The 14,525-nt window shown below is 28.4% G+C and overlaps 2 protein-coding genes across 3 annotated transcripts in view; one reads left to right on the forward strand and one right to left on the reverse strand.

Annotated features, from left to right (window-relative positions):
• The window catches only part of LOC123262479 (peroxisomal N(1)-acetyl-spermine/spermidine oxidase-like), a 30,699-nt gene extending 17,645 nt beyond the window's left edge, over positions 1–13,054 (reverse strand). For both annotated transcript variants that reach the window (XM_044724716.1, XM_044724717.1), the window contains exon 1: positions 12,603–13,054. The gene's annotated coding sequence lies outside the window, so the exon portion shown is untranslated. The remainder of the gene's footprint in view (positions 1–12,602) is intronic.
• On the forward strand, positions 746–1,975 carry LOC123264046. The gene has a single exon (XM_044727088.1). The coding sequence runs from the start codon at positions 746–748 to the stop codon at positions 1,973–1,975; it is 1,230 nt and encodes a 409-aa protein (XP_044583023.1).
• Positions 13,055–14,525: the final 1,471 nt, after the last annotated feature.

Here is a 14,525-nt window from a genome sequence, read left to right on the forward strand (position 1 = left end):
CTGTGAGTGAAGCCATGGTAGGGGAACTTAAATCGACCGAAGCGTTCGCAGTGGTAACTTTCAGCATCACGGGAGGCTGTTATTACTAAAATTCTAAGCAAGTACACGTAAAATTATTTATTTTGTTTTAATTATATAAATTAAAAAAAAAATGAGACACCAAAGTTGATGTGTTGTAAATTATAAAAATACCAGCAGAAAGAGTAAGTGCAAATTTTATAAATTTCCGACTGCTCAATGGAAAATAAATCAACGGAATCAGTGGATAGCTGCAGTTAAAAGGCTGAAGTAAGTAGTACTATAACCTTAATTTTATCAATAACAATAATTCAAAGAATTGCAAACCTTTCCAAAATGTTTAAGTTTAGTAAAAGTTAATAATTGTGTAGGGATTCTGTGATGAAAAAAATCTTATATATAATAAATGCTTAAATTTAAATAAATAAAAAAAAAAAGATTTCACATACTGTTCTAACATTTTGTAAACACCCGATTTTTTAGCGCTGATGGATCGCAGTGGGTTCCCAAGCCATACGATTGTATTTGTAGTGATCATTTTATTGGAGGTAAAAAATCAGAAGAGGAGCTAAGTCCTGGCTACATTCCAACTATATTTCCTTCAATTTACAAGTCTTCAAAAGTAAATGAATCCTCTGCGTTAGACAGGTAAGGATTATTTGGTAAAACTTAATCAATATGAACGACTTAGCAATGATAATTTCATATTTTCAGATACAAGCGAGTAATGAATCGGGGGATGAAAGCAAAATTACCTTCAACATCAAATGCTGAGTTCAATGTTATAGAATCGGTAGAAGTGTTGATTGAAAATCCTCCAGTAGTGTCTTTAAAAGTTGACCAAGAGTGTCAAGTTGATTTTTACTCGAACTCTGATATTAATTCTCAAACGTTTACTTGCAATCGTTATATCAAAGACGATTTATGTCATGCTGAAACTCAGACGGAAATTGTTGAAGATACTAGGTCGATAAAAAGTCATATTGGTAATAAAAAATTTGAGGACAAAGAATGTGGTACTCCTGAAAAAATGTTTGTTGAAAAAGAAAGTCAAGCGGATGGTAAACATTTTAATGGATTCATATCGGTGACAAAGGATCAAGAAATCATTGATCTGGCAGGGGTATCATTCGATAATTTTGATTTCTTGTTGACAAGAATGTCTACGCGAAAAAAGTACATTGTACCGAAGAAAGATCGACTATTAATTTTTTTAATGAAAATGAAAACTGGATTAACATTTTCAGCACTTGGTGCACTGTTCAGTGTTCACAGAACAACAATTTCTACAATTTTTTATGAAACTTTGCAACTACTGGCTAGTGCAACTAGAAATTTAGTATTTTGGCCAGATATTGACGCTGTACAAGAAACTATGCCTGACTGCTTTCTACCTGATTACAGTAACACCAGAGTTATAATTGATTGCACAGAATTTCGAATTGATATCCCTAAAAGTGTCGACAATCGTGTTTTTACATACTCCCAATACAAAAGGAACTTCACGGCCAAAGTTCTAATTGGTATAACTCCTGGAGGTTTTATTTCCTTAAGATCTGACGTAGCTGGAGGACGGAAATCGGATTCTCAACTTACAATTGAGTCAGGGCTGTTAGATCTATTAGAAGACGGTGACATTGTTTTGGCTGACAAAGGTTTTCCAGAAATAAAAACAGTAATTGACGCAAGCGGTAAAAAAGTACAAATGGTTATGCCGCCTTTCCTTGAGAAAAAAAATGAATTTTCAACAGAAGAAACTCAACAAACATACAGTGTAGCAAGAGTTAGGATTCACGTTGAAAGAATCATGCAACGATTACGGACTTATCAAATATTGCATAAAATTCCTCAGCACTTGTTTCATTGCATAGACGATATTTTGCACACTTGTTGTGTTTTGGTAAATTTACAGCCTCCAATTATTTCTAATAAAGAAGATGCTGAAAATGAGAGATAGAAAATATTTAATTATTCAGCAAAATTGTATTTATTTTATGGTATTTTATGACATACAAAATTAATTTTTCAAGATATTGTAAATACATTGTAAGTTTGTTAATAAATAATCAGTTTAAGTTTTTGTAATAAACAATAAAATTCTTTTAAAGTTATTTATAACTTCCATATTAGTAACGAATATTAAAACTCTTTTAAATTGGCATTATTATAACGAACAATAACACTCTTTACTTAACTTAATAAATATTGCATTTTAAATAACGAATAAATTTCTTTACTTAACTTTCTAATAATTGACTTGTTAGTAACAATGACAACAATCCTTATTTCTACGTAGTTATGTTTTATAAAAATAAATTATTATTATTTAAAAATATTCTCAATATCACTTCCAGTGAAGCTTCGTTTCTCCAATGCAATCTCATTTTCCTCATTACTATCTAAATTATCAGTATTATCACCTTTGTTATAGTTATTTTCTTTATCACTGCTTTCGGTAGTTAAGGTCGCGTACAAAGCTGGCAAATAATGTTCAAAATAGAATTTTTCGCTTTTTAAAATCGAAGTTTTTAAAAAATCTTCGTCTCTATGAACTTCAATCAAGAAACTGCCATCTTCAACAGGTGAATAGATGAAGAAATCACAAACGTTCATACCACTGACGTACATTTGAACTTGAACTTGTGTATAATAAATATCGGTCTTTTTAAGTTGCAACTTATTATCAATTAATTGTAAATACTTAACATTATTCGAATTATCAACAATATTGATTATCGGTTTCTTCTGGCAGGAACTCGGACATTTAAATTCAACTATTTTAGAAATAGAGCCATCATCAGTGACAACGCCATCCAGGCTTGCACAAAGCCAAGGCTGAAATTTGCTAACCAATACTCCAACCCGTTTAACAATACAATTTGTCAATTTTTGGTATTTATCTTTGGCATGAGTTTCCATTTTTAAACCGTATCTAGTTGAAGCGCTGTCAATTTTACTAGGATTTAACATGTCTGAAACTAAAGCTTCAACTGGTTTTCTACTTAATACTTTAATATTATGAACGTTAGAACTTGCAGAAATTCGTAACCGTCGAGCTTTGAACCAATTATTACTAGAAGACTGCTTAACTGTTTGACAAGACAAATTGACGATTTCCTGTTCTGATAATTGCACATTTTTTAGGTAAAACTCTCGTATTTCATTATCCATGTCATATTCACTTTTGTAAATAAAATATTCCTCTTGGAAAATTAATAAATTATCGATACACACAGCGCATTCTTCTTTCTCCAAATTTAATTCGACTTGTGCTAATAAAGAATTCATAACATTTCTCACTGTATGTTTATTATTTTCTTTCAACTGCGCTTGCATTATTAGTTTTAAGGGTGAATCAACTTTCAATTCAGTGATTGAAACTTTTTGAGGTTCATGTAATTGGGTATATTTGTGTGGTATCATTTTTTTGAAATATTCTCCTTTGGAATATTTTTTTTTTGTAAATTGACGTGCGCTCGGCTTGCCCCACTGCTGCTCATGACTGGTTTTTGAAGCGCTTTCCTCATTGTTAATAAAATAAATTAACGCCGCGACGTGTTTGCACTTTTTACTCTGATTATATACACAATTACAGTGTACATCCGTCACATAGCGTTCAGAATTTATCTAAAACAAAATAATAGAAAAACCTGTCAATTACAATCCTCTAATAATATTTACCATGATGAAATAAATGATCAAATTTCAAATTACGGTCAATGAAGTAATGTAAGGTGTACTGTGGACCGAGGCTTGTCGAATAATCCTAGATTTTATTAAAAAACTGTTATTGTTCCGCCTGTGTTCCTCGACGTCCCTTACATGCTCTGCAATTGCAAGATTTTTGCCCTTGGTGACTGTTGCTGGCTGAAATTCTATTTTGTGAGTGATCGACTGAAATCCGGTTTTTATTATTATATCCATGGCTCCTTTGTTACTGAAAAAAAAATAAAAAATTACATTAATTAAATTAATATTCATACATTCCATTGAGATAACTGTTTAATTATTTATTTTTCAATTTGATTTTTTCCTTAGTATTATTTTTTGACTTTGATGTGAATTTCAAACAACTTAACCTATATGTTTACTGCATTCTTATTCATTTTTTATCATTATACTTACTTGTTGTTGATTCGTTTAACTCAAAAACAAAACTTCAATTACTATTAAATTGTCATATTTTTTTTATAACTTTTTTATAGTATTTATTTATTTTTATGTATCTTACTATTGACATACGTGCTCTGACAGCCTCCCGTAGTTCATATTATGTCTGGCGCTGCAGTCACACTCATAGCGAATAGGGTGCGCTACAGGAAAACAAGGTTCCCACTTAATCTAGTAGAAAACTTAAAATATCTACGTTGATTTGGAGGTTTTACTGCTAAAGTCGATTGGGTTGGTATTGCTTCAAAACTGATGTGTCGAATAAGGTCCCTATCCTTATACATTGAGTGTCAACCCGCTGAATAAATGTATATATATATAATGAAGCCTTCCAACACTCCCTCACTTCATTGTATTTATTTTTTTTTTTTTTTTTATTCATTTCTTATAATTGTTTTTCTAATTTCATCTTCTCTATCTCCAATCTTAGTTGTTCATTTTCTTTTCTTAATTTTTCTTGTTCTCTGAAACATAATTTAAATTTAAATTAAAAATTAAATAGTAATAATAATAAAATTTATTCTAATAATTTGTCTCTTAAGTAAGTAAAAGATTCAGCTGGTAAGGGCTTTGTTAAAATATCAGCAATATTTTCTTTTGTATTAATCCATAATATTTTCATCATATTTTCAATTACACACTGTTTAATAAAATCACCATGTGTTTCAGCCATATGTTTTCTACTACCAGTCTTTTCTCTTTCTAATAAATTTTCTTTAATTTCATCTAATTTTGCATCAAAGAATTTTAGTTTATGACTACCATCTTTCTTTGTACAATCATTTGCTGATCTATTATCACACCAAATTGTTGTTGGAAATAATGTTTTTCCAATTATATATCTCGTTGCTTTATCTAATGAAATTAATTCTTGACAAGCATCGCTCATTGCTAAGTATTCAGCTTGACAAGTAGATAAAGAAGTGTAATTTTGCTTATGACTTCTCCAACATACAACATCATTAAATAATTTTATGATGTATCCTCCAGTTGAAGTTGAATCTGGGAAATCTCTATAACTTGCATCCGTATATGCTTCTAAATTGTTTGACGTGCCAGTATATTTTAATCCTAAAGTTGAAGTTCCTCTTAAATATCTGAAAACTCTATTTACATCTGACCAATCACTTTCTGTTGGTTCTAATTGTTTTCTTGCTAGATAGTTTACTGCATAAGAAATATCTGGTCTAGTTCCGTTTGCCAAATACATGAGACTTCCAATTGCTTCTCTATAAGATACTTTCTTCTGTTTTTGTTTATGTTTTAATGAATCCTTTTGTATTTCTTCTAATTTCCTTTTCTTGCTTCTATTCTGTACTTGTCTTGTAACCATTGGTGTAGTTTGTGAATTACATGTTTCCATCTTAAATCTTTTTAAAACATTTTCTAAATAAGTACTTTGATTTATAATCATTTGATTTTCTTGTCGATTCCTGTGTATTTCCATTCCTAAGAATTTTCTTGGTTCTCCCAATATTGTCATACTAAAAGTTTTACATAAATGATTTATAATTTCATTTAATTTATCAGTATCGTTACTTGCTGCTATTATATCATCTACATAAATAACTAATACTGCCATTTTACCATCTTTTCTCCAAGTATAAAGACATGGTTCATGTAAATCATTTTCTAATTCTAATTTTTTAATTTCTGATGTAAATCTTTCATTCCATTTCTTTGAACTTATTTTTAATCCATACAATGCTTTTTCTAATTTACAAACCATTGTACTTTTAATATTTTGATTATCTGTTAAACCATCTGGTATTTCCATATATATTTCTTCATCTAAAGTTCCATTGAGGAATGCTGTTTTTACATCTAATTGAACAGCTTCAAGATTATATTTATTGATTAATATTAATACAGTTCTAATTAATGATAATCTTGATACTGGCGCATAAGTTTCTCTTAAATCGTAGTCATTTTTATCCTTAAAACCTCTTATTACAAGTCTTGCTTTATGTCTTATGCTTCCATCAGTTTCTAATTTCTTTTTAAATACCCATTTTGAATCGATGATATTTGGAGATTTTTCAGATTGATAAATATCTTTACGATTTACCAATTTCCATACTTTATTTTAAATCATTGAATTAATTTCATCTTTTACTGCATTCATCCATAATGTTTTATCAGCAGATGTTGAAGCTTCGACGAAGTTTATTGGATCATTATTAATTGAAGCTAATAAACAAAATTTTAATTCATCTTCTTCTGTTTGTGTGTTTAATTTTAAATAATTTGCAAAACTGATGTCATCTATTTGTTTATCCTTTTTATTATCATCTTACTTTGATTGTTTTTTAATTTGGCTTCTTGTGAGAGGTTTATTTAATTTTTCTTGAAGTTTGACTTCTTTTTGTATGTCTACTTCTTTGGAGTTTTTGCGGGGTCTTCCTCTCTTTTTCTTTTCTTGTTGTATTGATGATATTTCTTCTTTTTCAATTTCTTTATTATTATTCATTTTTAATTCTTCTTCTTCTTCAGCATTATTAGTATCATCTAATTTATTCTTTTTATAAACATCTTTGTACATTAATTTTTCATTAAATCTTACATGTCTTGATTCTAGAAATTTTCCTGTACTTGGATGCCATAGAAGGTATCCTGTTGTTTTGTATCCAACCATAACTGATTTAATAGCTCGTTCTCCAAATTTTAAAGTTGGTTTTGGAATTTTAATGTAACCAATACATCCAAATCTTCTAATTTTATCAAAATGACATTTTTCTTCTGGATTGAATTTTGATAATGGTACTTCGTAATTTATTGATTTATGTGGTGTTCTATTATAAGCATGTACTGCTGCATCTAATGCTAGTTCCCATATACTTGAAGGTAATCCTGAATCAATCATATAAGATCTTACTTTTCGTTGAATTGTAGCGTTGAATCTTTCTGATACTCCGTTGTGTTCTGGAGTATATGGAGGAGTAAGTTCTATTTCGATGTTTTCTTTTCTTAAAACTTCTAAAAATTTTTGTCCAGTGAATTCTGTTCCTTGATCAGATCTAATGTAACATACCTTTTCATTTTTACCAAGTAAATTTCTTGTTGATATTAAAAATTTTTCTAAAGTATCGCCAGATTCATCTTTAGTTTTAATTGCGTAGGCTCTAGCAAGTCTTGAATAATCATCAATATAAACGTTTATAAAACGTTTATGTCCTGGATGTGAAGTTGGTTTTATAGGTCCCATTGTATCAGTATGTATTAATTGAAGAGGTCTGCTTGCTCTGCTTCTTGATTCTTTAAATGGAGATTTTTGCATTTTTGCCATAATACATACTTCACATTATAAAATTTTGAATCATCAAATTTTACTTTTTCTAATTGTATATTTAATTTTTGTAATTTCTTTAAATAATTTAAAGATGCATGACCAAGTCTAACGTGCCATAACATTCCTTCATTAAATTTATTAGTATTTTCCGATTTTTTATCTATAGGACATGACGCAATTATTTCTTCTAAATTTTGTATATTTTCTAAGTTATCAATTTTAATTGTTTCTCTATTAATTAAACTTGAATCCCAATGAATTTGATCTTGATTTAATTCTTCTGTTTCTGGATCATCTAACTCCCTCATAATTGAAGAATCTTTTAATTTTTCTTTTTCCTTTTCTTTTATTTCTCCCTCCGAATCTAACAATCTAATATTGTGACAATTTGTTTTTGATTTTTCTTTTAATTTAAAATTTTTAACCATAACAGCTCTGCAACAATATTCGTCGTAATCTAAATTTTTATTTAAATTGTCTGATATTAATTTCTTTACTCTAAAATTTAATATCCAATTAGGCTTTTCATATATTCCTTCTAAAATTGTATTATCTGATTCTTTATTAAATATTCTTAATTTTTTATCATCTAAATAAATACTAAATCCTTCGTCTGCTAATTTTCTTAAAGATAACAAATTTTCTGAAATATCTTTAGCACTAATGACATTGGATAATTTAAATGTTCCATTTTCAGTTAAATTTGAGTGGAGCAAAAGATCACCTTTTCCATCAATCATTATATCAGCTGATTTATTTTTATTTGCACTTTTAATTACTTTGTTCGAACATTTTTCAAAATTACTAAGAATTAAACTATTATTTATAATGTGATCTGTTGCTCCTGAATCTGCAATAAAAGTTATTTTGTTATTTTTAATTTCATTACGTGGTTTATCATTTTGTTCCTTTTTAACATAAGCTCTTCGTGCTTGATTATTTTTTTTATTAAAGTCTGTTTTCTTAAAGTTGTTTTGGGTTTTTTTTTGTTTTGATTTTTATTTTGATGATTATTTTTATTATCTTTATAATTTTTAAAATTTTTATTTTTGTAATCATAATTTGATTTATCAAAATTCTTCTTATTAATATTACATCTAAATTTATTATTATTAGTTACTGACCTGCTTCTAATTCTTTGCTCATTACAATCTTTTCCTTTGTGCTTCTTATAGTCTTGGAACCAATAGCAAAACCAAGTGTCTGCATCTAAATCACATTGGTCAATGGTGTGACCATATTTTGCACATCGGTAACAATTGTTTTTACCGTTTCTATCCTGAGAAGTAGTGACACGTTGAGCTTTAACTTCTGTCTTTTGTTGTTTTTGTTCAGCTTTCAACTGTAAAATAAAAGATTTAATTTCTTCTAAACTCATTTCTTTAGAAGTGTTAGTTCGTTTAATTAAATCAGCTTGTCTTAATTCAGGAATTATCGATGTTACTGCTTGATAAAAAGCTGCTCTTATTTCATGATCACTGATAGTATCACCATCACCACATGCATCATATTCTCTAATAATACTATCAAATCTTTCACAAAATTCATTTACTTTTTCATTCTTTTTCATCTTAATTGAATATAAAGCTTGTCTTACTGAACTTCCAGTGACATTAATTTCATCTTTTCTACAGCTTTTTAATTTTTGCAGTATTTCTACAGGATCGGTAATGTTAAGAATTTTTTTGTGATAGGATTCATCTATATGATTAATAATAATATCTCTTACTAAACCGTTTCTTTTAAATACAAATGATTCTGATAAATTATTTGTTGATTTATTTTCATCTATTACATCTATTAAATCAATACTTGTTAACTCAGATTTCAAATAATCATACCAAATATTAAAATTTGATTTTTGAGTTAACTTATAATCTCTTTTATCATTAATTTTAGTACTTGATAATAAATCCATTCTAAATTCTTCGAAGTCTTTTGAGATATTATTACTTTCATTTGAAAATTTAGGTTTTTTAGGAGATTTATGTTTTTTAGGTGGAGGAGTTTTTCTTTTATTATTTTTATTATTATCTGAATTTAATTTGTTTACCTCTAGCATCCTCAATTTAACCTTTGCTGATTCTAATTCCTTCGATCTTGATTCTGTAATTAATCCAATCATCTCATTCAATTTTTTAGACACATTGTCTAAATTGTTTGCTGTCTTATCCATAATTATTCCAGCTTGAATGATTGATGAAGTCGCACGATCTATTAACTTCTTATTCTCTTTAATCTGCTTTAAGTCCATGACAACCATTTTTTCATTGTTGACAACCTTAACTGGTTTGTCCTCTTTGCTTTGTTCAGAATCCTTTTTGATATTAGGAGTTGAACTAATTAAAATTCCAGAATTTGAAGCATGAACATCAGCAGTTGTTTCAATTTTTGTGTTGTCAGAACTTTCAATGCCAGAAAGTTCTTGTGGTTCGTTTTGATTTATATTATCAACTTGTTCATCCAAAATATATTCATCTTCTAATTCTAATATATTAATGTACTCTGTTGTTTCTGATTCCTCAGGTTTATTTATAATTTCATCACTTTCTGACATCTAAATCGGGTTTTTGAAACAAATTTAAAAGAATTAGTTAAATTAATAACTTTAATATTTTATTATTTTAAATCTTATCTAATACCAGATATTCTTTTCTTAATTTGTTTCTTGCTTCTGAATCTAAATAAACGTACAACTATTTATTTTGACTCGAAACTGGATTTCAAAAATTTATACAGCATCAACACGAATGTGCACACCTGTTGTGATGTACTATTTTACGCACAGCAATAAAGTTTCATCACAGACAGTTGATCACGCACACAATTCGAGATGTTTGTACAAATATTTTGATATACCTAGCTAATAATCCAAAATATCGCACAGCAAATATTATGTGATTATAGCCCCGATTTTGTTAAATAAAATTTATTAATTAAATAAATATTTATATATATAATTTTAAAATATTAATTTTAAATTGTAAAAATTTTGAAACTTTCATCTAAAATTTAAAATCTTATTTAATTTATTCAAAATTTAATATCTTATTTATTTTTAAATATTTAATTAATTTTTTTTTTTATAATTATTTATAAAAAAAAATAATTTGTTCATTTGTTTTATTTTTAGTAACAAAGAAAATGTCACTATCTTTTGTTTTTGAATAAAACACCATCTTATAAAATTTTAAAACAAATGAATATATACTTATGTTAATAATTATAATTTTCTAAATATTACTAATTTTAATATTTAGTAAACTTAAAATAACTTAATTTTAATATCTAATTAAATTTAAATTTAAATTATGTAAACGTATTGATTACGTTTTATCTAATTTACATGCATGTATCATCTATTTATTTGTCATTTAGCATTTTATTAGTTGTCTTGTTATTATATAAAAAAGCTTACCTTGATTTATTCTTGAATAAATAATTAAGTAATTAATAATTTTATAATTATTAATTAATTCTTAGAACTCTTCTCCAAATCGCGTCTTCAAACCTTTTGCGTAGTAGAAGCATGCACTGGGCCCATAACCTATTAGATTTATTCACTTTTATTTATTTTAATAAATAAATATTAATACACTTTTAATCAAATCTTAATATAATCTTTTATTGATAAGCTCTTATTACTTCTTAAAACAGTAATGTTAACAAAACTTGTAATTATAAATGAAAAGCAATAGTATTAATTAAATGCGTCTGGATACAAAGAATGCCAAACTATAAGTGACGCTCAAACTGTAATTAAAGAAAGAAAAAGAAAACATAAATATTGGTAACTAGGCGACGCGCATCACATGTCTTGACTGCAGTAAGGACGCCTTTGGAAACTTAATTAATGTATAATATGACAGATGTTAAGATAAATAAATGTATAGATATAATGAAGCCTTCCAACAAAAATAAAAATAAGTTATATTGCTGAGTACTTCTGGAAGCAATTGTTCACCAGAGGAATTGAAGAATCTTGTGGTAAAAACATGGCTGTAATTAAAGTGTTCAAGGAGTCCTAAAGGCCAGGCTAGTTCGAAGGAAACGTTATCTTCTTCACCGTGTACCCATTGGCCTCCCATATCCATCATATAATCGCCTACGGAAGAAATATATTCAATAATTAGTAACTAGTAGGACCTGTGCTCAGAATTTTAAAAATTTTTTACTTAATCCAAAAAAGTTATAAATTTAGAAAATAGTGATTTTTTTGTCAAATAGCAATAACTTTTTCAAAATTCAACTTATTGAGCGTGTTCAGCCGATCTAAGTCTTGAGTAAACTTAGTAATATATGTATAGCATAGTAGATAGATATATGTATAGCAGGAAATGCTTTGACTATACTTAGGCTCACTAAGTTTACTCAGGACTTAGTTCGGCTGAACACGCTCATTGGATGTGCTTTTTGAAAAGAAATACAAAAAAATTATTCAAATCATCACCTTTGAATTTTTTATAAATTATATTAAACGTCGACATTTTCTGCGAGTCGTCAAATTTTTTTAGAGCATTATTTTTTGATTTCTACACAGAAAAAAAATTTACTTGAATCAAGTAGATAAATTTGAAGAATTTTATTTTCTTGATTTGAGTAAAAAAATTCTTAAATTAAGAAATTTTTTTTTGGTTGAGTATAAATTTTATCTAATTCAAGAATTCTTCGTCTTGATTTAAGACAATGAAACTCTTCAAAATTATTTTCTTAGTTCAAGAATTTTTCTCTTGATTCAAGTTGATTTTTTTTTTTCAGTGAATTTTATTTTTTTCAATGGAAAAAATAAAGTTTTGAAATTTTAGCTTATTTCTCTTAACGCAAGTCTAAAAACTTCTCAGTATCTTTGGAAAACCTTAATAATTTATTATTGTCCTTATATTTATTATTGCCGCCAGGTAGCAACATTATCTCATGATTTGTTATCGTATACTTCTGTACATCATTTTTAAAATTAAATATTTTGCAAAAACAAAAGTAATAATAAATTATCTAAATAACGACCTGACCAATAAGTTTGTGATTTCTTCTTAAAAAGGATGCAAACATTCCGAGCTTATCGTATTAATACATGATGATGATGAATGAAGAAATAAAAAATACAATAATTAATAAACAATCTCACCGATTTTAACTGCCCAAAGCCGACCACCAATTCGGTTCTCAGCTTCAATAATTTTGACATCAGTAAAGCCATTTTGAAGCAATTTCGACGCTGCGGCTATACCTGCTGCTCCTGACCCAACAATAATAACTCTTGCATCATGAACTGGTTCTGCTAATACAATGTTGTTTATTGTTGTGGTTATAACAAACAAAAAAAAAGTAAGCTTTGGGATATTCTTCGCTCAAATTCACATTCACAAGTTTCCAAAAATTTATTATGAATTTACACTTTAAACAATATTAATCAGTCTGCAAGTAAGACTAGATCGTTAAAAATTTTACTATACCCAGATAGTCATTCGAACTGAAATTTGCCGTCGATCTCGTCCGGAATCGGCAGCAAAAACGGAAAGAGTTTAAAAAGCAAAAGTTTCGGTTAAGTTGACCGTAAGTTGCTCTGCAATTTGAAGTCAAGACTTAAGTGTAAGTTCTTTCAGTAAAGTTGTAGTAAAAGGGTTGGCTATAAGCTTGATTTTAATTTGCATTTCGGTTCTAGCCGAAGAACTGCATGATTTCGAACAGAAAGTGAGTGAGTTGAATAATTTTTCATGACAATTTTTCAAAACACCCAGCGACATCGTTATAATTACATTTGATGTCGTGTAATTGTTGCCATCAGCTGTCGTTACAATTATTTCATTTGGGTTCGTGTAATTTATGTTTTCAACTTCTTGAGATAGTTTCATTTTGTCTTCTATTTTCACATCCGAGTTAATTTTACTGTCATTCTGTAATTATTATTTTATTTTATTGGCGTTTAATAAAATTTTTGATCATTTTAAATTCAAAAATTTTGCGTGACAAATGTCAAAAAGGCGGATTACAGCAGTTAGTGTTTTGTGCCGAAAGGGCGTAAAAAAAATTTTTTTTTGCCATTCAACTCAAAATTATTCATAACGTCAAGATTAATGTAAAAAAATTTTTTGAATTACTAAGCCAAAGGCGGATCTATACGCCCTTTTGGCTTTGAGATAAATTTTCTTAAAGCTAAAAGGGCGTTAACAGCCTTTAACATTTGAGCTAACGGCTTAACCGGCTAATAAATTTAGTTTGATTCAATAATATTGAAAATTCCATAGAGAATAAATTTAAAATTTAATAATAAATTAATGTTATGCAATTATATTACAATTCTTAAAAAAAAAAAGTTTTTAGCTCTAAGGATTGCTCCTTAAATTTAACAGTTTTTGTTTTGCTTTTTTTTTCTTTCAGACTCTACGTTCATTTTTCATCGAGATACAGCTCGTCAAAAATTACCGAAATATCTTTTTTGCTCCCTTAATTATTTTAAGAATCGTAATAAAATTGTTAAACCGTTAGCCTCGATAATGTAATTAATCGGGTCAATCAGCTAAGCCGGTCGGTTAGCTAGTTAATTAATGAAGCTAACTTTTTTTACTGAATTAACTGGCTAAAAAGTAAAGCCTTAATAAATACATTGAAAAAAAAAAATCAATTGATTAAGGAATAAGTTAATGATAAAGTTAATGATTGAAAATGACAAAAGGATTCCTCACGGGACGAGGAACGAGATGGTAATTACTCATATGCCGACGGCGATGCATCACTGTAAAGCCATTCAAAGCACACCCCTTAACAGTATGGAAGTTGCATTACTTCTTCCCCGGTAAGGGCCCATCTCCCCGAGGCTGTTGAGTTCAATTCGTTAGAGTACTCCATTTACTCGTAATTGAAGACGTCAATCGCATCGTCGAGCCTTTACAGGTTTCCAACCATGACTTGTTGGACCGCCTTGAGGATTCCCTGTTGTCAATTCCTATATATTGAAACTACCCTATGCACAAGCACATGCGAGAAAGTTCTACTGTAGCGCCATCTGCCCTCATCAATGGTCAATAAAATAACCATTAGGTTATAACTT

Source organism: Cotesia glomerata, linkage group LG4 (assembly GCF_020080835.1).
Source record: "Cotesia glomerata isolate CgM1 linkage group LG4, MPM_Cglom_v2.3, whole genome shotgun sequence".
Classification (NCBI taxonomy): Eukaryota; Metazoa; Arthropoda; class Insecta; order Hymenoptera; family Braconidae; genus Cotesia; species Cotesia glomerata.

What these genes read in the sequence shown, in the direction of transcription:
- LOC123264046 (XM_044727088.1), top strand. Translation starts at nt 746, where the DNA reads ATGAATCGGGGGATGAAAGCAAAATTACCTTCAACATCAAATGCTGAG.